This window comes from Chiloscyllium plagiosum, chromosome 26 (assembly GCF_004010195.1).
Source record: "Chiloscyllium plagiosum isolate BGI_BamShark_2017 chromosome 26, ASM401019v2, whole genome shotgun sequence".
Lineage (NCBI taxonomy): Eukaryota > Metazoa > Chordata > Chondrichthyes > Orectolobiformes > Hemiscylliidae > Chiloscyllium > Chiloscyllium plagiosum.
This window is the reverse complement of record NC_057735.1, coordinates 27,519,763-27,544,572: the sequence shown is the minus strand read 5'-3', so window position 1 is coordinate 27,544,572 and position 24,810 is coordinate 27,519,763. Positions and strand designations below refer to the sequence as shown.

At 38.5% G+C, this 24,810-nt stretch overlaps 1 protein-coding gene and 1 long non-coding RNA gene across 2 annotated transcripts in view; one reads left to right on the top strand and one right to left on the bottom strand.

Moving 5' to 3' along the window:
• The first annotated feature begins 781 nt into the window (after positions 1-781).
• Positions 782-22,650, top strand: LOC122563209. Its single transcript, XR_006315529.1, has 3 exons — positions 782-1,278; positions 16,300-16,523; positions 20,835-22,650. It is a non-coding gene; the product is annotated as an uncharacterized LOC122563209 (long non-coding RNA).
• The window catches only part of LOC122563208 (arginyl aminopeptidase (aminopeptidase B)), a 37,223-nt gene continuing 14,577 nt past the window's right edge, over positions 2,165-24,810 (bottom strand). Inside the window, exons 4-11 of the mRNA XM_043716769.1 lie at positions 23,534-23,650; positions 20,017-20,252; positions 19,098-19,211; positions 17,110-17,222; positions 12,764-12,872; positions 9,712-9,936; positions 3,166-3,308; positions 2,165-2,474 (exon numbers count right to left, since the gene is read on the bottom strand). Of these exons, the coding sequence (XP_043572704.1) occupies positions 2,328-2,474; positions 3,166-3,308; positions 9,712-9,936; positions 12,764-12,872; positions 17,110-17,222; positions 19,098-19,211; positions 20,017-20,252; positions 23,534-23,650 (1,204 nt within the window). The 3' untranslated portion in view covers positions 2,165-2,327. The remainder of the gene's footprint in view (positions 2,475-3,165; positions 3,309-9,711; positions 9,937-12,763; positions 12,873-17,109; positions 17,223-19,097; positions 19,212-20,016; positions 20,253-23,533; positions 23,651-24,810) is intronic.

Below are 24,810 nucleotides of genomic sequence, written 5' to 3'. Positions count from 1 at the left end.
ATATTTTCCTTAATCAACAACACCAATCCCCCTCCTCTTTTGTCTCCCTTTCTCTAGAATCTAAAAGCCTGAACACTGATCAGCCAGTCCAGTCCTTCCCTCAGCCAAGTTTCTGTAATGGCTGTGACATTCCAGTCCCATATATGCCCAGAGTTCAGAAGCTTTATCTGCAAGTATCTTGCACTGAAATAATTGCAGTTTAATACTTCAAAGTTTTGTTGTTCTCTGACTTGCTCTGGTCTGCATTTTCTAATAGGTATTCTCTCTCATAAAGTATAAAATGGTTGGATGGTAGCACCTCAGTTCAGGATTCCAACCTTGGTTACACTTTTCCAAAACACCTTTAATGTTCTAAGATCTGAATGCCACTTTTTTTTCCCTTCAGGTTATCCCCTTCAACAGTACCCAAGACAGAATATCTGTTTGAGACAAATAGCCACAGGAGACTTCTGGACTACCTTCTTACTTTTCTTGACAGTAACCCAGATGACTGATCCTGCTGTGTAACCACCTCTAAATCTACAAATCATTACATTGTTTCCTGTATGCCCTCAGTGACACTAAGCCTAAAAAGCAGCTCTGAACAGAATCTTAGATGTCAAGGAACATCTCTGGGACACACGCACCCATCAGTTCCACTGCCCTGTGGCCAACCACTTCAACTCATCCTCCCACTGCCTGAAGGACATGCAAGCCCTGGGCCGCCTCCATTGCCAAATCAAAGCCATCCATCAACTGGAGGAAGAACACCTCATCTTCCACCTTGGGACCCTACAACCACACAGCAGCAACATTGACTTCACCAGTTTCCAAATCTCCCCTCCCTCCAACTCATCCCAGATCTAACCCTCCAACTTAGCAACACCATCTTGACCTGACCCACCTGTCCATCTTCCCACCTATCCACTCCATCCCCCTACCAAATACCTCACAACTGCATCCACTTATCACCTTCCCACCAGCTCCACCCACCATTTATCTTTCAGCTCCCTTCCCCATCCACATTCTTGATGAAGGGCTTATGCCTGAAACGTCTACTCTCCTGCTCCTCAGATGCTGACTGACCCGCTGTGCCTTCTCCATCACCACACTTTTCGACAAATAAAAGTATATAACCATAACGTGGGGATTGTTCACTGACATCGGAGGACAGACAGACATGAAATGTGCTGATCAAATGAAAATTGGGAACTCTTACTCCTCTTCTTCTGGTCCATCATCCACCTGGAGAAAATATCGAAGATCACCTTGCAAGGACTTCGAGGAGCAGGTAGTTTGGTGAGTCAATTGTCTGAATTGTTGTGGCCAATGACCATGGAACAGCTACTCATGACATCAGAGAACCACTGTGCCCCTCACTTAGTTTACATTTCTTCCAAGAACACATTTTCAAAAATTTACGGTGGTGTGCCTGAAAGTTATTTTTTTTATTGCTGGTAAAATGATTGTTATTACTGCAACAGTTAGAAGGCCACATGTTACATAGGAAATACTAAATTTGGAATACTAAAAATCTTAGCTTGTTAGAAATTTTGTCCCCTCAAAGTTGCTTCAGGAAGTCTCATTCTTCATGGAAGTCACAATGTTTTGTGCTTTATTTTGCTGTGCATTTTTAAATGTGATACACGTTTTGTAAAATTTAGAAATTTCTATAAATTTAAGAGCATCGTACATGGTTTTCTGTCTGGACCTTGAAAGCTGGACGAGTCTATTGGCTGTTGACAAACTCGCAGGAGAAATAGATAAGCTTTTTTTGTTACGATTCTCCCAACATTCTTTGTCATCCCTACAGGCAACTGGCAAAAGTAATTTTACATCATATGGTTCTGAAGCTCATTCACAGCTAGGCGATTAGATTGAAAAGACAAAGATTTGAATATGCTAAATTGATGCACTCTCTAAAGAGATCAAAATGGTTAGATGCTAGCACCTCAGTTCAGGATTCCAATCTTGGTTATATTTCTCTGAAACACCTTTAATTTTCGAAGTTAAAAGCTACTGTAAAAGTGATTACAAGTGAACCAGTGGGATCAACAAACAGTTGAATTTATGAGTTTTAACTTGTCAAACCTATTTAGGAAAATACCCAAGTTGAGGACTGTTATCCTTACTGAAAGACAAAAATGTTCGTACAACAATGGCAAAGAGATTACATACTCAAAAACTGTTTTACCTGATTTTATACATATAAATTTGAAGGCATAATTATGCTTAACAGCAGTACATTTTGAAATATAAATATTCAAAAGTGTGCTGGGAAGTAAGAAAAGTGTAAAGTAGAAAATTTAAGAATTTTAAAACTTCATTTATAGGATAAATCATACATGTTAGCCAAAAATTTTCTTCACGTAATTTTGAACATTTTTGTGCAGCTGTTTGCCTGTGGCTGCAAAAACCTCCTGTGCCAGTTTACGTGTCTTCTCATTTTGAGACCACATCACTCGATAGACCGGAACAGTGTACTTTTGTTTTCCCTGTGAAGGCACAATGACAATTTTCAGTAGGATGGAAAGCACCAGTATTTCAAACATTTTGTAGCATAGGATTAACATTAGGTTTATAGACACCCTACTCGTGAAGGTTGATCACTTTATGACTTTTATGATCATTTAAAAAATAATTCTAGTAATTTAACAATTTTGTTTCTGATGAGCATGTTTGCACTAAACTCAATCAAAAATGACATGGAAAGCAGAAGAAACATTGCCCTATCATGATCAAATGTTTTTTCTACATGCCACAATCTTGTTTGTGGCTTGTACCTCAGTTCCAGTTGTATGGTTATTTTTGGCAATGCAATGTCTTAGTTGCATTATTTTCCTCAACCACTTGAACCTTATTTTCTTCAGACAAACCATCTTTCTCGGTGATCCCAGTCTTTCTCCTCTCAAGAAAGGTGCTCTGCCCCCTCAATGTTTCCCCATGTTTCCCAAAACATACTCTCAATCCACCTCTTTGCCTGATCCCATTCTTCCACTTGCTCTTATTTATCTGATAAAATTTTCAATGCACTTTAAAATTACTAAATTTTTAAAATGAATGTATCCAACAGCATGTGTTTTTATAATTAATTAGATCTTTCACAAACGTAGTCAAGTATTTTTGTTGAACAGTATGTAAAGGGATTATGACCTATTCATTCAATGAACGTATTCATTCACATACCTGACTATGGAGGAAATTCTGGAGTTCATCAAATGCATCCTCATAGTTATTTTTTATAACAATCTGCACCCAGCGAAAACGCAGTTCAGCATTCTTGGCCTTGGATATTTTTGGATACATTTCAGCCAGCTTTGCAGTATTACCTACAAAAAAATCAGCTTTCAAATTTTGTTCCAGACATTATTATGACAAAATTAACGTTATCTACCATACTGTTTTTGCTGAACATGATTTTCTATTTGGTCATGACCACATTGGTTACATAATATGCATATCCATCTGATATTACTGAAGTGTACCTCCAAGAGAAGGAGCAAAACAAGTGAATGAAGTGTTAATAGGGGAATACTTAAGGACGAGAGATCATAATATTTTAAAATAGTTATGGAAAAGAATAGGCCTTTTATAAGGTTCTTCGTTGGAGTAAAGCAAATTTTGATGGTTATGAGACAGAAATTTTCAAAAGTTGACTAAAGTAGACTGTTCACAGGTAAAAAGATGACAGACAAGTGGGAGGCTTTCAAAAGTGTGATAACCAGAGTTCAGAGGCATTATGTTCCTATTAGAGTGAAGGATAAAGCTGTTATGAGTAGGGAACAGTAGATGAACAAAGATAGATCAAGATTAATACAGATATTATGGTCACGAATAAGGAATCATAGTAAATATAAACAACTGGGATCAAATGAGTCTCTTGAAGAGCATAAGGGTGTAAGAGCATTCTCGAAAGAAATCAGAAAAGCAAAAAGGGGATATGTGATAGCCTTGGCAGATAAGGATAATCCAAAGAGATTCTTCAAGTATATCAAGAGCAACTAGCCAATGAATAGGGCCCCTTCAATATCAAGGTTCTCCATGTGTTGAACCTCAGGAGGTGGGAGAGATATTAAATGTTATTTCACATCAGTTTTTTACTATGGAAAAAGAAATGCAGGCTAGAGTACGTGGGGAAATAAATATTAACATTTTGAAAACGGTTCACATTAGAAGAGGAAGTGCTGGAGGTCTGAGAAAACAAAGGTGGATAAATCTCCAGGACCTAATCTTATGGCATTCATCTACAAACTCCATCAACAAACACAACGACCTGGACCCAATATACCAACCACTACAGCGGACAGCTGAAACTGACAACCGGAAGCGGCAGGGACAGACCACTATAAACACCGGAGGAAACAACAAAGAAGCGCTTCGCAGGAGGCTCCCAAGCACCGATGATGTCGCCTAGCCAGGGGACGAAACGTTTGCAACAAAAACTTCCAGCTCGGCGAACAGAACCACAACAACGAGCACCCGAGTTACAAATCTTCGCACAAACTTTGAACCTAATCTTATGTATTCCAGAACATTGCACAAAGTTATGGAGGAAATTGCAAGGCCCTTGCAGAAATATTTGTATCATCGACAACCAGAGTTGAGATGCCAGAGGACTGGAGGCTGGCAAATTTAAGAAAGGCTGTAAGGAGAAGCTTGGGAGCTACAAATGTTGAATCTGACATTGGTGATGGATAGGTTTTGCAGGCAATTCTGAAAGATAGGACTGACATGCATTTGGAGAGGCAAGGACTGATTGAGTATTGTCAGCATGGTTTTGCGCATAGGAAATTGTCTCTCTCAAACTTGATTGAATTTTCTGAGGAAGTAACCAAAAATATTGATGAGGGCAGAGCAGTAGACGTTTACACTGACTTAGTCTTTGACAAGGTTCTGCATGATTGACTATTAATAAAGTCAGATTGCATGGTGCTCAGGGAGAGAATGCCAATTGGATACAAAATTGGCTTGACAGTAGGAAACAGAGGGTGGTGGTAGGTTGCTTTTCACACTGGAGGTCTGTGATCAGCAGTGATCCACAGGGACCAGTATTGGGTCCACTTTTGTTTGTCATTTATATAAACAATTTGAATGAGAATTTAGGAGGCCTGGTTAATAAGTTTGCAAATAACACCTAAATTGTTGGTATAATGGACAGCGAAGGTTACCGAAGCTTACAAATAAATCTTATCAATTTGGTGAATGGGCTGAGTAGTGGCAGACGGAGTTTAATTTGGATAAATAAGAGGTATTGAATTTTGGTTAAACAAACAAGGGTCGGATTTATATACTTAATGGTAGGGTCGTGGATAGTGTTGTGGAACAGAGACCCCTAAGGGTTCAGGTACATAATTATTTGAAATTTGCATCACAGGTAGACACGGTGGTTAAGAAGTCATTTCGCATGTTTGTCCTCATTGCTCAGTCCTTTTGAGTGTAGAGGTTGGGGCTTCACATTAAGGTTGTACAGGACACTGGTGAGACCTCTCCTGGAGTACTGTTTGCAGTTTTGGTTGCCCTGTTATAGGAAAGATATTACTAAAGTGGAGAGGGTAAAGAGAAAATTTACCAGATTGAAGGGTTTGAGTTATAAAGAACAGGCTGGGACTTTGTTCACTGGAGTGTAAGAGGTTGAGAAATGACCTTATAAAGGTTGACAAAATCATAAGGGGTATGGATAAGGTGAATGACAATAGGCATTTTCCTAGGGTGGGGGGAGTTCAAAGCTAGGGGGAATATTTTTAAGGTGAGAGCAAAAAGATTTGGCAAGGACGAGGGACAACGGTTTTTACGCAGAGTGGTTTTGGGTGGAATGAACTGCCCGAGGAAGTGGTGAATGCAGGTACAGTCACAACATTTCAAAGACATTTAGATAAGTACATGAATAGGAAAGGTTGGAGGGATATGGGCCAAACACAGGCAGGTGGGACTAGTTCAGTTCGGGAACATGATCAGCATGGGCTGGTTGGAACAAAGGGTCTGTTTTCATGCTGCATGATCTCCGTGACTCTGGAGAACAGGCAGCATGGTAGCTCAGTAGTTAGCACTATTGCCTCTTAGCACCAGGAATCCAAGTTTGATTCCAGCCTCGAGTCTTTGGCTGTATGGAGTTTGCACATTCTCCCCATGTCTGTGTAGGTTTCCTGTGTTATCTGGTTTCCTCTCATTGTCCAAAGATATGCAGGTCAGGTGAATTAGCCATGCTAACTTTGCCATAGTGACCGGGGATGGATTAGCTATGGTAAAATATGGGGTTAGGGGGACTTGGATGTGGGAGTGGGGCTGGGTGGGATGTTCTTCGGAAGGTTGTGGTAGACTCAATGGGTCTTTTTCCACAGTAGGGAATCGAATAGCCAATGATGGCCTATTGTTGAAGGCAGGGGAAAGGGATAATCCAGGAAATTACATATCTGTAGCCTCACATCAGTGATAGGAAAATTATTGGAAAAGATTCTCAGGGACAAGATTGATACACATTTAAAAGTAAATGGACTCATTAGCAATAGACAGCATGATTTTGTGCTGCATAGGTTGTGTCTCACCAACTAGATCAAGTTTTTCTTTGAGGTAATGAGGATGATTGATGAGGGAAAAGCAGATGATGTTGTTTACATGGATTTCAGTAAAGCCTTTGACAAGGTCCTTCATGGCAGACTGGTACAAAAGGTGACTTCACATAGCATTAGGGGTGAGCTAGCAAGATGGATACAGAACTGGCTTAGTCATAGACAGAGGGTAGGAGTGGAAGAATGCTTTTCTGAATGGAGGGTTGTGACTAATGGTGTTCCACAGGGATCAGTGCTGGGACCTCTACTGTTCATAGTCTACATAAACAATTTGGAGGAAAAATGATTTGGTCTAATTAGTATGTTTGCAGACGATACAAAGATTGGTGGAGTTGTGGATAGTGAGGATTGTCAGAGGATACAACACGATATAGATCATTTGGAGGCATGGGCAGTAAAAAGGTAGATGGTTTAATCTGGAAAAATGTGAGGAGATGCATTTTGGAAGGTTAAGTACGGTGGAAATTATACAGTGAATGGCAGAACCCTTAGGAGTATTGATATGGAGAAGGATCTGGGTGTGCAGGTCCACAGATCACTGAAGGTGACAGAGCAAGTAGGTGAGGTAGTTAAGGAAAAGGCTTATGGCATGCATCATTGGTAGGGGAATTCAGGATAAGGATAGGCAAGTTATGCTGCAGCTTTAGGCTACACTTGGAATTTTGCGTACTGTTCCGGTCACCACACAACCAGAAGGATATGGATGCTTTGGACAGGGTACAGAAAAGGTTTACCAGAATATTGCTGAGCATGAGGGATTTTAGCTATAAAGAAAAGTTGGATAGATTGGGTTTGTTTTTTTTCTGGAATACTGGAGGTTGAGGGTTGACCTGATAGAAATTTAAAAGATTGTGAATGGCATGGATCGAGTGGAAAATATGAGGCATTTTCCTAAGGTACAGAGGTCGGGGGTGGGGGGGTGGTGTTTGAGAGATGTGCAAGGCAATGTTTTCATACAAAGGACGGGGAGTGCCTGGAACATACTGTCAGAGGTGGCAATGGAAGCAGATACAAGAGCAGCTTTCAAGAAGGACCTAGATGGATATATAAATAGGAAGGGAATAGAGGGATATGTATCCTATAAGTAAAGACAGTTTCAGTGTGGAAGGGAAAAATGTATCAGCGTAGATTTGGCGGGCTGAAGGGCCTGTTCCTGTGCTGTATTGTACTTTGTTCAAGCATATTAAGAGCATTGTCAAATGTTTATTCAGTCAACGCATGAACCATCCAGACCACAGGCTTAAACATCTGAAGTGGACTTGAATGCACAACCTGAGGTAACAGTCTACCATTGTGCTGAAGAGGGCATAACCACAGATCAATTTTGCCTTTAACCTTCACTATGAATTGATCCTTAGGTTTAGAACTTATGCAATGCTCAAGATCATACTTGCCTTTGCATTAAGAATGGTGTGGTTCGCTTACAGAAATTAGTATTTGCTAACTCAAGTAATAATTCTAAAAATTTGATCAGTCATGAACAGCAGAACAAGCTCGAGAGGTTGAATGATGTATCATTTTCAACTCAGAGATCAAATGTTTAATGGGCAGCTCAGTGGTTAACACTGGTTCGATTTCACCCTCAGGCGACTATGCGGAGTTTGCACATCATAGAATAGAATCCCTACAGAGTGGAAATAGGTCATTTGGCGCTGCAAGTCCACACTCACCCTCCGAAGAGTATCCAACCCAGACCCATTTGCTTATCTTATTACTCTAACTAAATGTACCTAGCCTACACATCCCTAAACACGAAGGGCAATTTAGCATAGCCAATTACCTAACCTGCACAATTTTGGACCGTGGAAGGAAACTGGAGCATCCAGACAAAACTCATGCAGACACGGGGAGAATGTCCAAACTCCACACAGACAGTTGCCTGAAGCTGCAATCGAATCTGGGTCCCTGGTGCTGTGAGGCAGCAGTGCTAACCACTAAGCTACCATGCTGCCCATTCTCCCCGTGGCTTTCTGCCAAGCGCTCCGGTTTTCTCCCACAGTCCAATCATATGCAAATTAGGTGGATTGGCCATGCTAAATTGACCAGTGTAGGTTAAGTGAATTAGCAACGGGAAGGTTACAGATATAGGGTCAAGGTGGCAGCTCTGGGTAGGAATAATATTGCAAATCTCTCGTAGTTTGAATGTTTTAGTAATATAACTTCCAGATTGCAAGTTAAAATGGTCAGGAGAGAGAGGTATGAAATAGCAGTGGACTTTTTTGCTTTTTAAAGAACTGAGTATAAAACATCTGCTGTGTTTGCATGAAGTGCAGTTCAAAGATTGTGTTTAGGAGGTAAAGCTAAATTACTTTAAAAACACTTAAGTGAACTCTGAGAAGTTGTAAAACTCACTTGCTTCATCAGATCAAAAGAAAATTGTAAATCCAAACAGCCCAGATCAGGATATGCCACATGGAGCCAGGTGAAAGGTAAGGAGATACTCTGATTTCAATCTATCTTGGTGCTTGCTGAGTGTACTTTGGTTGCAGTATGGACTGCAACTCGGAGTAATTAGTTAAAACATATGACAGACACACACACAACAGAGTAAAAGATAAATTCATCACTGGAAAGCAAATGATTCTTAATCTTAGTTTGAATGTGGAGGGGAACAAAAGTTGGAAAAACTTAAAACATATCTTGCAGCACCTCGGTGCAGACAAAGCAACCAGATTAGCTTGGATTTGTAGGAAAAGTAACCAAGCAGAAAGGGACTTGACTATCCACAATCAGGAGAGAAGACGTGAAGATTTTATCTGAGAATAGCTGTCTTAGACATTCTCCATAAGACAGTGACATACTTAAGGGTGGTCCCTATAAAATTAAATATTTTTAATATTTACTTATTCAATAAGAGATTTCTGGGGAGGGCAGAATGTAAATTGACGTCCAATGAAATGTTGTGGTGTAATCGACTGAAGTCAGGATACTTGATTCCTTTTGAAAGATCACCAGCTGGATCGTAACACTTTAGGTGAGCACTGTGTTTAATTCATTGCTTAAACAAAATTATTCATACACAAATTTAAAGACTCAAAATATGTTCTTTCAGGAGTTTAATGGTAAAATGGCCCCAGTCTAAACGTCTGTTTATGGCTCATGTGTTGCTCTAAGTAACTAGGAAATTAAGCTTTGTTATGTGACAGATATAATCATGAAATATTACCTTGGGGTAAAGGTGATTTTTCCAAGAGTTTATCAAGGAAGTACACAATCTGGTAGGTTTTCCATGATGACATATCAATGGCTTTGATCGCATACATATTCAGATCTGCAGCTAGCCACAGAGTTGCTAAGTTTTCTGCAGGTTTCATCAGAGTATCACCAGATGAAAGGTCTGGTAGGTAAGGTGGCCACCCAGGAGTGTTCAACCAGCAGTCAAATTCAAACCCTAAAATCAAAAGAAAATAAGTCTGTTCAGCAGCCGATACAGAGAATATTCAATTCAAAGCAAACATTCCTAGCCCTTGTCTTAACCTTAAGTGCTTTGTGATTCTGTGGCCTTTTTGCGACTCAAATGCTAATTTTTGATATTCACAGAGATCTGGATGAGAAGGTACTTATTTTGATCCCTCAATTAAAATATTTTTAAGTAGAAATATATGGTGATATAATATCCTGGAACTTACACTCATTTGTGTTTTTTTTGATGAAATTGCTCAGCATTATCAGTGTAAAAAAAACATGAAATGTTTAAACTTGAACTCTCTTCAGTGCAACCCTGGTTTCTGCAAACATTATGGGCGGCACGGTGGCACAGTGGTTAGCACTGCTGCCTCACAGCGCCAGAGACCCGGGTTCGATTCCCGACTCAGGCGACTGACTGTGTGGAGTTTGCACGTTCTCCCCGTGTCTGCGTGGGTTTCCTCCGGGTGCTCCGGTTTCCTCCCACAATCCAAAAAAAAATGTGCGGGTCAGGTGAATTGGCCATGCTAAATTGCCCGTAGTGTTAGGTAAGGGGTAAATGTAGGGGTATGGGTGGGTTACGCTTCGGCGGGTTGGTGTGGACTTGTTGGGCCGAAGGGCCTGTTTCCACACTGTAAGTAATCTAATTTGCATTAGATGTAGGACACATTCTTAGGATGCGTTAATCAGTATTAAGTGTTTTTCTGAAAATTGCCTAAGACCAGTGAGTGTAAGATAATTTGGCTCTGACAATCAGTGATCACAGTAAAGTCCTAACAGGCTCCCTGTCCACAATCTTAATGCATTCACTGTAGTGCTGGTCTCATCAGCTAACACACAAAACAAATACATGAGCTCAGACAAATTGGGGGACTTTGTGCACAAACTGGGAAAGATGCTAATGCTTCAAACAGACTGATCTTTTCTCATATTTATAATGATATAACGAAACTTTCAAAGTACTGAACCATAAGCAAGATCTACATCAAAAACAAATTCCTGTAGTCACTCAGTTTGGTATAAAATTGCAAGCCAACTTATAGAGGAAAGAAAAATCACTGCTCACTGTATTTTGATTTTACATAAACCATTAAGGTAGTGAACTAGGTCATAGTTCCCCTGCCAATAGTAAGGCATTATAAAAAAAATGGTCTTCCACATAAGATGCCAAATTTACTCACCAAAGTAACAGTGAAATGGGCTGAACTATCTTTCATTTCCTCAAAAAGCCCTGAATTTGACAGATAAGATTCCCATCTGGGAAATGACCTTACTGTAGCTTAGATCAAATGTAAGCAAGAAATGGAGGTTACAGTATGTCCAAAGCCAGACTGAGAGTGACAGTTGTATAAACAGGTAAGGAGATTCCAAGTACACTGCATATGCCATGCAATAAACACCAATACAGACCAGTCATGGAAAACAGAAATGGTTGTTGATTTAAATGCATTTTCCAAGGTTCTCCAGATTATGAAAGGACTCAATCAGATGGAGTTACATTTGTAATTTTCCCAAAAAGGAGGGAGACACAAAGATGGAAGTTACAAGTCATTTAGTTTAACACCTGTTAATGGGAAAAGATGGGATCAATTAATCAGGAGGTTGTAGCAGGGTTATGGAAGAGCATAAAAGTAGGAAAGTTTTGCTATAGTTGTTCAGGGCAGTCCTGAGACCAAATTTAATGTGTTGTGTATAGTTATAGTTTCCTTCCTTGAGGAACAAGGAACTGCTTCAAATGCAATTATGGAGAATGTTTATTAGATTGAATCCTATGTTGAAGTGGTTATAAGGAAAGAATGTACAGGTTTAGCCAGTTTCCACTGGAGTTTAGAAGAATGAGAGGTGATCTTATTGAAACATGCCAGATCCTGTTGGGACTTGGCAGGCTGGAGGCTAAGAGGACTTTTCCCCTTGTGGGAGAGAATAGAACTTCTGAAGAGTTATTGTCTGTGGAATTCTCTTTTCCAGAAAGCAGTGGATACAGGGTCATTGAATATTCTTAATGTACAGTAAGACAGATTGTTGTTAGTAAGTGAGTCAAAAGGTATAATGGGTAAACAAACAAGTAGAGTTGAGGCTTCAATCATATCAGGCAAATCTCATTAAATAGTAGATGAGGCTTAAATGCTGAAGGCCTGCTCCTGCTCCTAATTTGTTTGTTTCTATCAACGTAAAGTGGGTGAGAGAAGACTGATAAGCAGCCTGTGTTGTCTTTTGCCCAACTCGGTGTTCTGTGGGCTACAAAGTTTCAGAACTGATTGATTGATTATTACTGATGCAGAACATTGCACCTGATACATTTGTAGATGATGCTGAGAATAAATATTGATGCTGGTTGCCATGGACAAAACCGGAGACTGGAGTCTTTGATGCAAAATGGCCTACCTAGTATTTTAATACTTATTAAATATAGAGGTCCCAAAGATGAATAAAATGCAACATGACTGCAATAAGTAGAAGACTTTATTGACGTTTGTTCTATCTTCAATTTCTATGTTTTTAACAAGCGGTGATGTGGAGTAGATTGCTTATGTACCTTGGAATTACCAATTATGATGAAATTAGGCAGCATCAGGAAAGCTTAAAATGAACCAACCTCAGATCTGAAGATATTAATACCTTAAATGCACTAAAATCTTATCAAGGATCCACTATTATAATAAGAAGTATCATACAGACATGTTGGAAAACCATAATAAACAGCTACCCCAAGCCATTAGTGACATGAAAAAGATAAATTCTGAATAACAGCACGACAATGCCAAAAGTATTCCTCCCTCAAATTAGGTGTAAATGTAATAAAAGAGCATTACCTGGTATTTTTTCGATATTCTTCTCCTTGAGCTCTGGGAAATAGCTTAAATAGAAATCCAAAGTATCCTCAGCTACAATACTTTGAAACTTAAATTTGTTCACATAAGCCTGCAACCAAACAAGAGAGTATTAAGGACATAAGAGTTTATTCAAGTGAAAACAAATGCCAAAAACCAAATAGCAAGCAGAGAGAACATAACTAATTTTAAGTTCCTCTCCAAGCCACATCTTTAGATCTATATTGTTCTTCCTTCACAACAAAATCCTGGAGCTCTCCATCCTAACAGTTGTGCACCTGCACCAGACAGATGTCAGCTTATCAAGGATGCATTCACCACAACCTACTTGATGGCAATTAGGGTTGGGCACCAAAACAGTCTTGGAAAGAATAAAAACTTTTATTTTTAAAAAAATTGCAGTCAGATACTGGACAAATATGAATCCCATGGTGAAGTGCTTGTGTCCAAGTTACTGGTTACATCATGTGTTTCTCTGATTCAAAAAACCTCAGCCAACTACATTTTGGCACATCTTTCTCATAGTAACTAATAGCTACAGAACTTAATCCACATTACTCTGCACATCTGACACCATAAATGAATACTTTGTCATATTTCCATTTGGCCTTGGAAGCAACTTACAAAGTATACTCAATAAAGGTACTTCCAGGTTTGGATAAATGGGAAACGTAGCAAAAGGGGAAAAAGGTTTTTTAAGGAGAGGTGAGTGAATTTACAGACCAGTAAGTCTCACATCTGGATTCTGCAAGGTGTTAGAAAGGATTCTGAGAGATAGGATTTATGACCATCTGGAAGAGCATGGCTTGATTAAATGCAGTCAATACGGCTTTATGAGGGGCAGGTCATGCCTCACAAACCTTATCGAGTTCTTTGAGGATGTGACTAGAAATGTTGATGAGGGTCGAGCTGTGAATGTGGTGTAAGGCATTTGAAAAGGTTCCCCATGGTCAGAAGGACTGGGATACAGGGGAACTTAGCTCTCTGGATACAGAATTGGCTGGCCAACAGAAGACAGCGAGTGGTAGTAGAAGGGAAAATATTTGCCTGGAAGTCAGTGGTGAGTGGTGTTCCACAGGGCTCTGTCCTTGGGACTCTACTGTTTGTAATTTTTATTAATGACTTGGATGAGGGGATTGAAGGATGGGTCAGCAAGTTTGCAGACAACACAAAGGTTGGAGGTGTCATCGACAGTATAGAGGGCTGTTGTAGGCTGCAGCAGGACATTGACAGGATGCAGAGATGGGCTGAGAGGTGGCAGATGGAGTTCAACTTGGATAAATGCGAGATGATTCATTTTGGAAGGTCGAATTTGAAAGCTGAGTACAGGATTAAGGTTAGGATTCTTGGCAGTGTGGAGAACAGAGGGATCTTGGTGTGCAGGTACATAGATCCCTTAAAATGGCCACCCAAGTGGACAGCGTTGTTAAGAAAGCATATGGTGTTTTGGCTTTCATTAACAGGGGGATTGAGTTTAAGAGCTGTGAGGAGGTCATTGGGGATATTTAAGAGACTGCTGGACATGCATATGGTCACAGAAATTTGAGGGTGCATACATGAGGATCAATGGTCGGCACAACATCGTGGGCTGAAGGGCCTGTTCTGTGCTCTGCTGTTCTATGTTCTATGAATGACTAGTTAAAAAGGCAAAATACTGCAGTGTTTGGAAAAGAAAAATGCTGAAGAAACGCAGGTCTGGCCGCACCTATAGAGATGCAACATTGTCATTTAGAATTCCATGACTCTCAATGAATGACTTAATTTTGTGTTTGGTAGATGTTTGAGGGACAAGTCCCTCCAAATAATGCCGCATTTTGTGCTCTTCTTTGAACAGTACAATGGGATTTAATGTCCACTTGAGTCACTAAACCAGACAGAATAAGACTTGATTGATTACTTCATCAAAAGGGTATCACCTGTAACAATTTACTAGTATATGTTACTAAATTATACTCAGTTACAAGACTGGCATTACAATTCACAATATTCCACTGACAGAGGTCAGGACTGAGCCAAGCTGATATTTTATCCTTTAATTAACTGGAAAACTGTCCTCCAAATAATTGCCAAGGAACACCGTGTAGAAAGTTTCTATAGACTAAGATATCAAAAATTAATTTGCAGTGAGTGGGGGAAGCAAGGAAAAGGAGATTGATGAAAGGAAATAAAAAGGAAGAAACCCATTACTTGGGAGGCAGTGAAAACCTTGACCAAGATTGTTTACATAATTGTAAATAGGGATTTTCAATAAAAGTGCCTACTTTGAGAAATAAAGCACTCAAACTATGTTCTTAGAATGAAAATGAAATGGCACAGTGATTAGCACTGCTGCCTCACAGCGCCAGAGACCTGGGTTCAATTCCCACCTCGGGCAACTGTCTGTGTGGAGTTTGCACATTCTCTCTGTGTCTGCGTGGGTTTCCTCAGAGTCCGCCAGTTTCCTCTCCAGTCCAAAGATATGCAGGTCAGGTGAATTGGCCATGCTAAATTGCCCGTAGTGTTAGGTGAAGGGGTAAATATAGGGGAATGGGTCTGGGTGGGTTGCTCTTCGGAAGGTCGGTGTGGACTTGTTGGGCCGAAGGGCCTGTTTCTACACTGTAGGAAATCTAATGTAAAATCACTGACAAAACTAGTATTTATAGACCATCTATAATCTTCCTTTATCTTTGTGTTTTGATTAAAAATTGGAATAATATTCATGAAAATTCTAACTACCCATCAGGATAGAATGCTGAAAATAAGGTTGCTTGCTTTTAGTCAGAAAATATATGCAACAAGTACAGTGAATCAGATGCAAGTAAAATGTGAAAAATGTCCAAGTTTCAACTCTATAATTTTCTAAACTCAATGAGATGATCATCTTCATGCTTTTTGAAAAATTGTCAGTATGTACATAATCATGTCTGACAGACTAACAATCAAAACAAGTGTCTTTTCTTGAAAAGAGTGGTTGAAGGAATAAAGGGCTTTTCCATGTTAGCAGTTTAACTTGAAGATTAATTTGTGTGTAAAGAACTTTTAGTGTTTTCATTGGTTATTTCATTCAGTTGCAGTTCCATCTTGTGTTCTGCAAGATTTCTAGTGGTCTTCTATACTTGATCCCCGGACTGCCACTATTAAACTGAACAGTTTAACGTAACTCTTCAACAATTTGTTTCTCTAAATCAATCTATATGTGAATACATTTGTTTACCTACTGCAATTCCAAAAACAAATTCCTTAACCTGTTCCAAAAAGCATCAGGAATGACTAACATTACCCTTAAATGTGTGATGTAACGGCATTCTACATACTATTCAATTAATCTTCAAGTTAAACTGCTAACATGGAAAAGCCCTTTATTCCTTCACTGCAAGAGAAGATAGTTTTCCCTGTTGTACAATACTTTTCACATTTAAAACATATCAGATGAAGTTTCAGATAACTAGACTTTGTTACTACAAATATGTCTATCCCTGACAGTAACATACACAAATTATTTGATATGTCAACTAAAGGCATTATTTTTTATCCCACAGATACATTTGTTACAAAGTTTGTGGAAGTCATAACGACTGGACTGGAGAAGCATTATGTTAATATGATAAACAATTCAGCAACAGAAGGAGCTTTTTGTTTCCTATGTTCCAAGTATCAATTTGAAAGGACACAGTAAGTGATGCCAGGGGGCATTCTCCCAGTTTGCCAATCGGTACTGTAATTTGGATGGAGACATCCCAGGGACGTCCAGGGGCTGTTACAGGTAGCCATTTATATAAAAATACCAAAGCCTCCATCCCAGGTTTACTAACAACAAATGAATTAATGAAACTTCAAGTGAAAGCTGGTGTTACTGCTTATGACAAATTTTAATTAAACGGTTATATAATTTATGCTTTCAATTATAAAGAAGTGTTTACTATTTCTCAATCATGAGGTCAGGACATAATTCAATGGCTTTTCTCAAATCAAGTAAGTTATTTACATTACCTAAGAGTTTCTGTAAAATTACCCCTGCAGGTATAAGGTCAGATCCTGCTTTGTTGGAGTATAGAAGCAGTCTTTAGCACAGAGCACAAGCCAAACATCTACTTGAAAACCCAAAACAAAACTGGTCAATGGAGGTTACCTTTTGCAATAAAAGTAGATAAAAAGAGTGTGTAAGCCAACATTTTAAGACTCTATGGCTTCAGCTAAGCTTGAGAAGAGTGAACGTAAAATAAATGAAGTTTTGGAGTACAGCTGGAACTTCATGCCTAAGTCCCATAAGGTTTATGTAAAATCGGCCAGTTTATCATAAAACTAAATAAATATCATTATTAGTGAAAGACTTAGTAAAGGGTTCTTACCCGAAGGAATGCATCAAATTTGTTCTGATCACCCACAAGGTGAGCCAAATATGACACGAAACAATAGCCCTTCTCATACGGAGTTTCATTATATGTGTCATCAGGATCAATGCCTAAAATAAGTTACAATGAAATGAATTCAGCAGTTATGAATTAAACAACAAATTAATTTAATTACAATTAAAGAAAAATAAATTTCCTATACATCTGAGTGTGAAGAAATCTGCAAAATTTGGAAGCAAAGGTTAGGTGGACCATCTAAACTTACAAAGCACTGAATATCACTTCTTTCTCTAACATTACCAGAGTAATTGCAATTCAACAAGTTTGCCATTGTTTTTAAATACTTTGGCAGGCTCAAAAGTTTGCAAGGCCCTATATAAATCTATGTCTGCCTATTTTTCATTACCCACTAATGTCCCATTCTTCTTTACAGTATCAATTACTCAATAGTCTTGGCGCTTTAGTTTCAGATGAAAAAAATGGGAAAATGGGATATAGCAGAATGCAACAAAATTGAGATGTGGGAGTTGCCACAATTGTAATGAACGTTAACAGTCTATCCCTGGAAATGGAGATAGAGAAGTCAAGGAAGGGAAGGCAAGACTCTCACGTGAGAGAAATAAAGAATGAAATTCAAAGCAAAATTGATAAAATGTTTCTAGATCTATACAAGAGCAGGAAGGGCGAATATACAGTCACTGATCTCTTGGAGTATATGGATTGACACCCAAGAGGAACTGGAAGCAGAGTTGTTCCACAAACCCCTTTGCACAAAGAAAGATAGGAGTGCCAAAAGGTCCATATGTGTACTAAGTCACACCTTTATTTGGAGAAAACGAGACAAATTAAAGAAGAAATTGTTCAAAGAAGAACAAGCTCAGCAATGCGGAGAAGGTTGAAGATGGATTGGGACTGTTCAGACTTCCATTTAAGAAACTGAAAGACAGCCTGCAGATTGTCCTGGTGAGGAATGGAGGGGTAGAGGGGTTGCACATCCATGGTGAAGAGGTGGTGCCTGGGGTCAAGAAACTGGAAACTGTGGAACTGATGTAACGTATCAGAAGAATTAAATGGAAGTTAGAAGAGACTGAACAAAATGACATAAAAAACCTAGAATAGGAAGAGGCAAGTTCAGTGTTGCGGGAACAAGTTGAAACAGTGGGCACGCTAGGGCATTCTGTTGGTAGAAGTGGGCCAGAAGAGGCTGAGGGGAAGTTAGAAGAGACTGAACAAAATGACAAAAAACCTAGAATAGGAAGAGGTAAGTTCAGTGTTGCGGGAACAAGTTGAAACAGTGGGCACGCTAGGGCATTCTGTTGGTAGAAGTGGGCCAGAAGAGGCTGAGGGAACTGCAAGGTGGGAAGCTGTGCAGCAACGATCACTGAGGAGAAAAGTTCAGTGACAATCCTAGAAACAATGGCATAATGTTCAGTGGTGGGCTCATGGCCCAGGTGAGAGAAAGTGTTGGAGAGTTGATGCGTAACCTCTGCAAGTTACAGGTCAGTGCACCAAATGAGGGGTAGATCGGAAAGAATAGAATACAGCAAAGCTTGGGAGAAAGCTAGCTTAGAATAGATGAGGGAAGCAGAGAAATTGAGGTGAGCAAATCAATGTCTTCTATGTAAGAACTATACAAAATGTGAATCTAAACAAAGCAACAATTGCAAAATGTTTTCAACCATTCATTTCTGTTCACTTCGTTGAAATATTCACTTGATTCTGGTGCACTAATAACCATAAAAATTATAGAGCAGGCTCTATTAATGAGAAAGATTTTTGAAATCAAGCCTCTATCAGGATTCACTCTAAGTGAATCTAAACAAAGCTTTTTTTTATTCATTAAATTCATGAAGGTTGATTCAGTTCTGCAGAGCAGTCTTTTGGGTCAAAAAGTTAATTCTATTTTACTTTCCATAAATGTTGCCAGACCAATGGAGTTGCTTTAGCACTTTGTTTTTGTGTAGATCTAAAGGCTAAACTCTCACCTGGTTCAATTTTGACCTTCAGTTTGTTGAGTGGATGGTCCTCCCCTGTGTTATCCATATGTTGACGAAGCAGGGCTCTCCCTGTAGCAGCCTCGAGACAAGTATATGCCGCACCTGAGAAATAAAATGTACAGATAGATTACCTACTAACAATATCTGTAACATCATGCAACAGAGCTACGTGCAAATAAAATTGGATAGAATTGACAACAAACAATTCAGCAGTTTGTCAGGGGCTGGATTTAGGTTTAAAGAGCAAAACTAGGAAAAGACAACAATCTTTCAGAGATAACCAAACTTTCCCTCATACTCTCCTGGAGTGCCACAGGCAGTGACAATGAGAATGCTCATAACTAGTTAGACCCCACCTTTAACAGGATTAAAAACTAAAACCAATGACTCTGTTTTTAAAAAATCTCCCTTTTCTTTAGGCCCTTCCGCTTCATAAAAATACGAACAAAGATGCATGTATAATTTGTACACATGCTGTTTGATTAGACACCTTATGATCTGCTATACTTCATACAACTTCCCAAAATGAGATGTGATTAACTTCTAGTCAGTTCCTTACCATGAGTCTGTTCAACTTGACAACTCATCACATTGGAAAATCTCCATCATAAATGTTAGGAGAAGAAACAATTCCCTTCATTGGCTCCGTTAGAAAAAGTGTTTTAACCCCAAAATCATGAATAACACTAATAAAATTAGATGACACTTAAGCATTTACATTTTAAATCATATGAAATAAATAAATTTATTTTAAAAACTCTGAAAAAATGTACTAAGGTTCAATACCTCAATTGAGCAGTATACCCAAATGGCACGAAGATGAATAATAAGCATTATCACATTTTTAGAAATCACATTTGGAAGACTGAAATTCTAAATCACTAATGTACACTCTTAAAAGACATACCATAAAGTTCTGTTGAAATTCTCCGCTGAGCATACATTGTAAAGCCTTCATTAAGCCAGAAATCTCCCCAGTTGGCATTTGTTACAAGATTGCCAAACCAGCTGTGAGAAATCTCATGGATGATGACATCAGCCAATGAACGATCTCCAGCCAACAGACATGGAGTAACAAACGTAAGACAGGGATTCTCCATCCCACCAAATGGGAAAGACGGAGGCATGAAGAGAAGATCATACCTTAGAATATTACAAGAAACTTGGGGTTATTTATTTTAAACAGTTAAAACATCCCCCAAATGTATCCACACATGATTTTCTCACTATATCATGTCTCAATACTCATCTTCTCCTCACCAACAATGGCATACAACATGAATCGTAAATTAGTTCTGCAAATGAAAACTTGAGATGGTCACTATGGCTGGATGAAGAAATGGTTCTGTATCAGAATATGTAACCTATGGAAGAATTGATGAAATTAGGCAGGGACAGAGCTGTATTCTGAAGCTTACAATCAGTCTCAATGGGCACATCCTGTGATTTTCTCCATTAAGTTTCTTACCCTATACAATAGCTCAAATATGTTACAAAAATAAAATGTACAGGGATCTGCAAAAATCCAGTCTATTGCCAGTTGATAAATCAATTCAGTTACTCGAGTTTATTTTCCACAGTAGAATAAAAATAGAAGCTTGAAAAATATCAAATTCAGGCAGCATTGATGGAAAGAAAAAATAGATTCAACATTTCAGATTATTGACTTTTTATCAGAACTCATTAACACAGCTGAGTATTTTCATCATTTTATTTTTATTTCAGACTTTCAGCAACTCCAGAATTTATCTTTCACTTTCTGTACTGCAATCTGCAGTTTCATCTTGGCTTTCTGGAATCTATTCACGAATCTTGCTACTCCCTTGATTTCAAAAGAACAAAAAGAGATTTTTGAAAACCACACCTCAGTGGAGAGCAATTCCCAGAAGCTAGCTCCGTACAGCTGCAAAAACAAAAGAACTTGCGTAACAAACAGACAGTTCACTTTGTAACCTATCACTCTGAATCTGAGAAATGACGTGGCAATCTTTTGGACGTCCCTTTAAAAGACACTGCAGACACTCTGGTTCAAAGTTTTATCTTCTAGTAAATGTGTATGTATTTTAAATTTGGCTGCTAGGTTTTGTGCAGCTAAACAACATACAGGCTGAGAGCCATGAGCAATCAAATGGAATTTAGTTTGGGGCACAGAAACAAGTCATAAAACCACAGAATTTTATGGTGCAGAAGGTGGTGATTCAGCCCCTTGTATCTACACTGGCACTAAGTCCAAATGTTCAGAGAGCCAATCTATCTTTTTTCTGTAACTCTGCCCATTGTTTGTACTTAAATAATCATATAAAGTCTTCTTGAACGTTGCAATCGATCCTGCCTCCTCCACACTTGTAGGTACTGCATTTTAGACCTTGGCTTATAACTATTGACTGTGAGAAAAAGCTTTTCCTCACCTTGCATATGCTTCTTTTGCAAAACACTTTAAAAGCATGTGATCTGATTCTCAATTTTACATGTCAGAAGTTTCTCCCTTTTTACTATGCCCTGACCTCTAATGATTTGGAAAAACTTCTATCAAATCTCCCCTCAGCCTTCTCCTTAGTCTCAATTTCTCGAATCTAACTTCATAATATATTATAGAAAGAAAACGATAATTTTTTTTGATCAGGAAAAGCATCTGCAGCTTAGCATGTTCTCAGGACTTCAGAAGCAAACAATAATAATGAATTACTTTTGAAACGGAAATATTGTAGCCAGGATACTAGGAAATTGCTTTTAATGTTTTCCAATTCATGCCATGGCATCTTTTACACCCACTTGCGTGAACAGATGGAACCTCTGCCTAATCGATGCAGAAAGATTGCAACTCTGTCATTGCAGCTATCCCAAAAGTACTCCAATGAAGGGACTGCCTAGATTGCAAGTTTGAATTCATAATGTGGATTTAAATTCAGAGAAGATTGCCACCAGCCGCAAAACAATAACTCGAAAACAATTTTAAGAACTTTGAAAATGAACTTTTTTTGAAAAATAAACCCAGGATCTAGTCAAAGAATATACTTATTATTGTAGATATTTCTCATTCCTTTAAAGTTTTCTTTCCAACACTGTTGTCCAATTCAATTGATCAATGTCAGTGATTGAAACCCTAACTATTAATTACATCATAAAAATGTCAAACTAGAATTTTATTTATAAATTACTAAATAGTTTGTAAATGACCAGATTATAATCGATATCAAGGGTGTAATGGAGACTGTCAACTACAATGAACATGTACATAGTGAACAGATAAGGACAGTAAATTAATGAAATGACCTTAGAAATAGCATGTCCATTGCCCCTATATTTCAGCTAATCAAACAAGTTGTTCTTCAGAATAGCAAAAGGTTAAATCATTGCTTAATGAACAATGTCACTGAAAACAGCAGACAATGGGAGTTAAAACCTACAATCTAATCTGCAGGGGTTTATGATGGTCATAGTCCTCCTCAATGAAGCAAAGTCAGAAATTGCTGGCTGTTTCAGATCTCCAGAATTTGTAGTTCCGTTTTATTGGTTCTTCAATTAAATCTTTCTTTAGTACCCACTATTCTCGACTGTGCCATTAGGCACAGAGTTGAAGATTTTAAACACCGGGGCATCATGTCAAACACCGACAGCAATAGACACACTGATTTACTGATGTACATTGCAAAACTAATGTTATACAGATGAGAAAAAAAACTGTCCTACTGTTTTATGATTTATGCTTATTCAAGCAAAGTTGAAGATTCAGTAAGAACCTTATGAAAAGATATTTAAAAACACAACAAATTCAGTCAGGTCGAGTTTAATAACATAATTGCGAAATAGGCATTTAAAAAATGCCAGTTAGGAGTGGTTCATATTAAAGCTGTACTATGAATGTTACAAAGCACATTAAGAAAAACTAATAAAGAAAATGAAAACAGTGGGAGAAGGCAGAGGTTCACATGTGAAAAACTTGAAAGGCAAGAGGAAGATGACAAGAGAGGGCATGCGAGAGTGTATGCAAAAGGCAAAAGAAGTATGAGAAAAATGATGCAATTAAACTTGCATGTCAAAGGTTTGATTCTCCAGTGTTGTAGACAGGAGTTAACATATATGCAATTGGAATTAGCAAATAGACATTAATTTAGAGAAAGCGAGTTTGCTTCTGCAAAGAGGAAATAATTCAGTTTGCTTCTTTCAGGCATTAGAAATTTCAATTAGAAAAGACATTTGTTATCAGCGTTTCAGTTAATTTATTGAGAATCTGTGACAAGCAATTTGCTTTTATGGAAAACACCATAATAAAATGTTTATGTTGGCAGATCCAACATTAAATATGTAATTTTAAGTTAAATGTAAAAGAATTAACAAAAGCAATGACAATGTGAAGCGGGGTTTGTGTGCAGGAACTGTGTGCTTACAAGAGTTTTTGAATAAAAGACAGCAGAAAGATTTACCTTTCCCATACATATGGCCCAAATAGCTTTTCACCAACTTTCAAGAAATCTTCAATCACACCATCATATTCTTCTTTAGCAGCTTCTAACAGACTGGGTTCAGTCCAGACACGACTCCTGTCCCAGAAATATGATTACTATCAATATTTTTAAACAGTAAGAATGAAACAATGAAATCTATGCACTTTAATCAACATAATTTCTCTACTGAGGTGACAGACATTCTCAGGAGGTAGAATTGTTTAGTTCACTGGAGGAAGCATAATGTCCAGAAAACAAATCTAGATCCTGTTACCACCTCTTATTATATATTGTGACTACAAGTTGACAGCATTCATTGAATGCTCAAATTTGTAGGTAAACACAAAAAAAGGGATCTCTTCTTCAGATGTAAACTGAAGACGACCATGAAAACGATTCAAATACGAAATAGATAGAGGACCATTCAGACCAATTTATAATTGTACCACGAATGCGATAAAATTTTATAAACAAAAGAGTAAAAGAGGTGAGAAAGATTGAACCAAAACACATATGGCAGTGTTTACAAGACTAGGTGCAAGGAGGTACAAGACCAGAAAGAAAGCAAACAAAAGAATTCAATAAAGACCACCTCCTTTGAGTTACAGTACGAATTCAATATGTGCACAATGTAGAACTGGGCAGACGAGTGTGGATTTGGAGGAGGAAAGGATGCTCATACATGGGGAAGAAAGGCAAGCAATCAGATCAAGCCCAGAGCTTTGCTTTTAGACACAAAAACACATCATGACCACATTAGGAAAACCGGTCTTCAGGCTATCTACAATGAAAAATACGGTCTGACTATTTTTTTGTTCAGAGAATGTGTACATTACTAGCTAGACCAACATTTGTTGTCCATTCCTAATTTCACTTGAGAAAGTGATGGGGAGTCAACTTCTTGAACTGCCAAAATCTTTATAGTGCCACAGTACTGTTTGGGACAGAGTTGCAGGATTTTGAGTGGGTAAGCAACAATTTAGTTCTGAGTTAGGATGGTATATGGCTTGGAGGGATGATAATAATGTTTGAAGTTGATTCCATAAGTAAGAGGGCTGTAAATAACACCAAATCATATCTTAGTAAGAAACACAGCTTTGCATCAGGAAGCGAAGCAAACAAAATACATGAACATTGAAACATCACACTGATCCTGTGCTGAGAGCATTACAAAGTTATTTTAATACAAAACTAAATCTTGACTGCGCAAGTGAGTCAGCACTGAAACTGGAGATGGCAACATGTTGTTGCCAATG